Genomic DNA, 6,000 nt, shown 5'->3' on the forward strand with positions numbered 1-6,000 from the left:
CTTCTTTTAGGTTTGCAATGAGTGGTAAATAAATTAATTTGTAATTGTTTAATATGACACTAGTGGATCCTTTCTAAGCATGATTATGAGTGGATCAATTAAAACTGTAAGGATTAGTTTATTAGTTGTTGTCATACTCTTTTATAAACTTTTCTTAGGCTGGATTAAAGATAATGTGAATGCAGTCAAGTTAACCAAAATGAGAGTTATCAAGGACAAAGGATTAAACATGTAAATCATCTTTTCTTCTGTAAAACCTTTTTTTATCCTATTATTCGAGGGTGGTCTAAATTTGAGTTGAGGTCATAAGTTGAGCTCAACTCAGCACAAGTCAACTCAAGTCAATGTAGTTAACTAGAAGTCTTACAAAGGAAATCTAAATTGAAGAAATGAAAGTTTTAACAAACTTTAAAATATTGAAATATGTAAGTACTTGGGTTAAATATTTTCATAAAATTGAGTCCTTTCGAAAAGATAAAGTTTATAAGAATGTATCTTTTTTAAAGCTATATTATTTTACTATGAACTACTTTTACAATTATTACATTTTGGTTTTCTTGGTTTCTTACACATTTTGACAGGTAGACATTATTAATCTATGTCAGTTAAAATAATATACATTTATATATTAGTCCTTCATTTGAAAGATTTTTCTGGGGTTCTTGAAAAGATGAGGAGTAAGAAAATAAAAGATCTGTGAGTAAAAGTTGTAATGTAAATGAATGTGAGAATGTTAATTTCATTTCACTACTACAATTTTTATATTACATTTCTAGTCGTTAATGTGAAGACTACTATCACCATTGATAAAAATGCTTTAAACCCTAAACCCTAAATACTTGATTGAAATGCTTCTGTTATTTCCAAAACAAAAATCTATAGTAAGAGAAATGAAAAAATGAATAGCACGGTGGAAAGCACCAACAAATCTACTCCATAAAATTTTCTATGGCATTTGTAATTTATATATTAATTCATATAAAAACTATGTTACTTACCTATATTGCAATCCTCCCATATGAGAAAACCAAAGTATATTTTCACAGTTAAGAGTTTTCAAGAATTGTTTATAAATAATAATAATAACAATTGAAATCTTTTGAAAGACTTAAAAGTAATATTACATTAAAAATCAACTCTATTTACATTTCCAAGATTGAAAGACAATTTCACACAAGAGAATGCTAGTGTATCAATGTGCCTCACCACTATAATGTATTTTATATTTCCTTGTAGACTATTTCCCTAAAAAATTGGCATAAGTATAGAAAAGAATATATGTGTAGTGGAGTAGGTTTTCATCAGAATGATAAAGTATGTGTATACACGATAATCTAGAATTCTAGAAGCTCTTATGTTTACAAGAAAACTATGATTATGAAACCCCATTTCCAAGACTGATATTTAAAGAATTTGTAAGGTTTAGGGTAGTGTCATAATAAATAAACCTCATTCTCAAAATTAAAAATTAGTATATAAACTACTATTGTCATAGTTTTTTTAATGTCCTTTAGCTCTTTAAAAGTTTATATAAAAATGGTTCAAAGGAAAATCATTATTACTTGTATTTAACCCTCTAGTATTTCATATAAATCTCCACCTCCATCTTTATGTTCTATTAACATTTTACTTTCACCTTCATATAACAATTCTCTTTCTATTGAAGGCTTTAGTGAAGTTGAATTATATATGAAATTCCAGGTCTTGTTACTAAAGAAAGATTGCCTTTAACACTTCAAGAGTAATGCCACATGTTTTTGCAAGATTTTGCTCCTAACACGGCATGTTACTTGAAAGCATAGAATGCTATGATATTTGAACCCTAATTCTTCCAAAGTAAGGAATATTCGCCCGCATCTCCTCTCAATAAAAGAGTAAAAATTCAGGGTTTTTCTCCAGAAGCAGCAGAAGAATGAGGAGATGAAGGATCTGAACAAGGATTCAAGCGGCGGCGATGATCAGGTAATGATCTCTCTCTCAAGCTCAGTCCCACTTAGGGTTTCCCGCTAGGTCACAGTGACGATCCACTTCGCTGAGCCGGATCTGGTCTACACTATCCACTACAGCGGTGGAGTGCCGGCGCAGGCAGCCTTCGACGAGAGCGTTGAGAAGGGGATCTCTGAGTTCCTGGAAGCGACGGGGATGTCCAAGGAGGACTTTGTGAGCCATCCAGAAGGTATGTGGTCCAAGCCTTGTTTCTGGTCGACAAAAGTTGAACTCTTTGTTCTTCTGCAGCGAATCTGGATGGGAAGACGGTGGCGGAGTGGGCCAAAAACGCTGTTCCTCGGGTGATCCTCACCACCAAGCCGAAGAATGGGCTTCTTCACAAGCTGCAGTGGAAGACGAGGGAAGCCCAGATCGCCAGGCAAGTGATGGGTGCGCAGGAGGAAACGGCGAGGCAGAAGGGTGTGGCGATGGCCAGAGCTGTGATGCTGAATCCGCAGCAGGAGCAGCTGGGGCGGCTGCAGAGCGAGAAGAATCAGCTGAAGTACCAGCTGCTTGCCGCGCAGGAGGAGCTAAAGAGGAAGGTGGAGTCCGAGAAGCAGCAGGTGATGATCAGGGAGGCCGAGCAGCAGCAGATGAAGATCAGGGAGGCGGCTCAGAAGGAGGCGAGGAAGCAGGAGGAGGAGGCTGCGAAGGTGGCGAAGAAGAGGCATGACCAGCTGGTGAACCACATCGACAGCCTCCAGCGCCAGCTGCAAGAGAAGCGGGAGGAGCTGGACACGCACAAGAAGCTCCTCCGGGAGCAGCGAGATCTGCTGGGCAAGCAGAGCGAGCTTGTCCAGCAGGAGGTTGACAAGCAGGCACAAATCTTGCACAAGGAACTGGAGGAGAAGCAAGCCGAGCACGAAGCTGAAAAGCTTCTCCTCCAGGAGGTCACGGAGAAACTAGAGCTCTACAATGCGGAGAGGCAGTACCGGGACAATGACAGCAAACAAAAGAAATCCCTCCAGAAGGACCTGGAGAGAAAGAAGGTGGAGAAAGCGAGTGATGAGATGACGATCGTGGGCCTGGAGAAGCAGATATGGGAGCTCAGTAGCAGGGTGGCGAGCTTGGAGCAGGAGAATGGGAAGCTCAGGAGCAGGGTGGCGAGCCTGGAGCAGGAGAATGGGAAGCTCAGCAGCAGGGTGGCGAGCCTGGAGCAGGAGAATGGGAAGCTTAGGAGCAGGGTGGCGAGCCTGGAGCTCCAGAATTCCACGCTCGTGTAGAAGAACGAGGAGATGAGCACCCTGTTCTTCAAGGAGATGAAGGAGCTGCGGGACATGATGAGCACTCAGGAGGAGGAGCACAAGATCACTGTTGGGGCCCTGTGCAAAAGGATTGACGAGCTTAAGACTGGTCGCCCGGTCCCGGTGTAAGCTTCCTCTTCCCATCGATGGATTGAATCGATTGATGCCAGCTTTTTTCCTTTTAGTTTCTGGTTTTCTACCATCGCCCCCTTTATTTTCTGCTTAGCTACTATGTTTTCTACATGAATATATCTACAACGATCCCCCTGGGATTCTCGTCACTGGCGAACTGGCATTGGAGATGTGATCAGCTTTGATCCCCCCGGCTCGCTGGAGGAGGCAGGGGGGATCCGGTTTAGGGTTTTAGGGTTTAGGGTTTGGGGTTTTAGGGTTTAGGGTTGGGGGTTTTGGGTTTTGGGTTTTGGAATTGCGATTAGCCAAAAGCACTCCACATTGCTTGATCCAGTGGAACTCAAGAATGCTAGAGATTAGCTATGGCAATCTGAGATAAGAGGAAAAACTAGAGAAAATTTATAATGAAAAATTCACTAAAGGGAAAGGAAATACATTGGCATGACAACCCGAGACCGGTTTTGTCCTTTTTGGGACTCATCAGCCGGGTGTAGTCACCATGAAAATGGTCTAACCTAGCCCCTCTTTTCCTCTATTTATACCCAGATGCCTTAAGAATATTCAAGAAGCTTTGAAAATATCCAACTGTTTTAGAATTTCAAAGATCTTGTGGTGGAGTGTGAGCAGGCAAGCTTGGAGGAACAGCCTCACAGACTTGGTTGTCACTAGCCACTTATCTTATATATTATGATGGTGGTATTGATTGCTATTATTATGAGTTTATTTTCTACAAATTTTGGTTTGTAGAAAATAAAATATGAGTTTTAATGACATCTTTGTGCAAGGCACAAGATGTGATAGTCCCTTGAAATTTCAGAAAAATTTCAGAGAAGAGGTGGTGGTGATTTTAATTAGCTCAGTATATTTCCCTCAAATTTGGTTTGTAGAGAATAGATGTGAACTTCAATGATATCACTGTGCAAGGCACAAGATATAATAATCAATTGAAATTTCAAAAAAGTTGAAAATTTCAAAGACTGAAATAGGAAATAAACAAGTTTAGTGGTGTGAAGCTTATTCATAGCAGTATATTGTGAACGGTGATGGTGATGGATATCAGCCATGCAGCACGTCCTAATTGTTCCTTATCATGTTTAATAGCCAACCTCATAAGTTATTTCAAAGCATCAGAATATTTCAGGAATATTCCACTCCGACTTTGCAAGAGGTAGCTTATTCATAGCAGTATATTGTGAACGGTGATGGTGATGGATATCAGCCATGCAGCACGTCCTAATTGTTCGTCATCATGTTCAAAAAAATATTTCAAAGCATCAGAATATTCCAGGAATATTCCACTCCGAGTTTGCAAGAGGTAGCTTTGGGCAAGTCCAAGGTAGCTTATCCACGCCAAGTGGGAAGCAAGGTTTGGGGACCGTGTCCAGCATGTGATCACTCTGGGGAGTGAGGAACTTCAGAAATCACCTGTTTAGGGTTTAGGGTGTTCCCCACATCAAGTGCTGCACTATGGAGAGTATAAGGCAGTTTGAAAATGAGGGGGGCCTGTAGACTATTGCTACTGGATTTGCGTGATGGAGAGTAGAGCACATTATTTCGGTCCGTATAATGGATTGTCCGGAAAGCTTCAATAAGGAAGGCTCTTGGGTGTCCACGTGCACGGAGACGAGTATAGAAAAGCTTGCGAATTGCACAGAAGCTCTCAGGGTTACTCTCTCGTAGGAGGTAACACCGAAGTTCAGCACGAATAAAGGCAATCTTTTGGTGTCGAGGATGCGTTGAGTTCCATGGAAGATATTGGTATGCATTTAGTGGCTTTTGAAAGGTGGTGGAGTCTAGGCACCTGCATTTCTCAAAGCATGGGCCTTTGAAAAAATGGATGTCTAGAATATCCATAGATTCAAATGAGATCACTGAGGTGATCTTTATAGAATTGCAGAGGCTTCCATAGCTAGCCAACCAGCATTCCAAGCTCTCTTTTGATCCATCCCAAATTCCAACACCATCGCTTAAGATATATTGGCCATTTAGAAGAGGTGGCCTTAAACTCGTCCTCGAGGGAGCAAAGAAAAAGGCAAGCATACACCACAGCAAAGTTTGACCCCATAGCAGTGCCTTGGATTTGAAGGAAATAACTCCCATCGAACTCAACATAATTGTGTTCAAGGATGAGTCCTGCAGCAGCCATGATAAAGCGTGCTTGCATTGAATCTCCAAAATTGCTATATACAAATTTATGGAGGCAATAGAGCCCTTCACGTGTGGGAATGCTCGGGTAGAGCGACTCCACATCAAAAGTGAAGAGGAGGCAGTCTTTTGGGAGCTGTTGTTTATGAAGATCATGAAGGAGGGTGTGGGAGTCCATAAGAAAGGTTTCCTGTTGGAGGAGAATGCCAAAAAGTTGGCGGTGAAGCCATTTTGCAAGTGGCTCCCAAATGTAGCCAACATAGCTAGCAATTGGTCTCCCACGAATTGGCTGCTTATGTATTTTTGGAAGAAAATACAACAAACAAGCTTTACGTGGAGGTGAGGTACTTGGCTGTGTTCTTGTCCAGCCACGAGCAAGATTTACACTTCAGGAGAAGTTCGAGGAGGCGCTCATGCATGGGTTGATGTGGAATCGACTCAACTCTCTTGTAGACAAGAGGATCATTGAGTTGGCGCATAGCCTCTTGAATGT

At 41.3% G+C, this 6,000-nt stretch overlaps 1 protein-coding gene across 1 annotated transcript; it reads left to right on the plus strand.

Moving 5' to 3' along the window:
- Positions 1–2,142: 2,142 nt before the first annotated feature.
- LOC9637052 (golgin subfamily A member 6-like protein 7) lies at positions 2,143–3,209 on the plus strand. The gene is made up of 2 exons (XM_024667596.1): positions 2,143–2,176; positions 2,236–3,209. The coding sequence occupies exons 1-2, from the start codon at positions 2,143–2,145 to the stop codon at positions 3,207–3,209; spliced, it is 1,008 nt and encodes a 335-aa protein (XP_024523364.1).
- Positions 3,210–6,000: the final 2,791 nt, after the last annotated feature.

This window comes from Selaginella moellendorffii, unplaced genomic scaffold (genome assembly GCF_000143415.4).
Source record: "Selaginella moellendorffii unplaced genomic scaffold, v1.0 SELMOscaffold_180, whole genome shotgun sequence".
Taxonomy (NCBI): domain Eukaryota; kingdom Viridiplantae; phylum Streptophyta; class Lycopodiopsida; order Selaginellales; family Selaginellaceae; genus Selaginella; species Selaginella moellendorffii.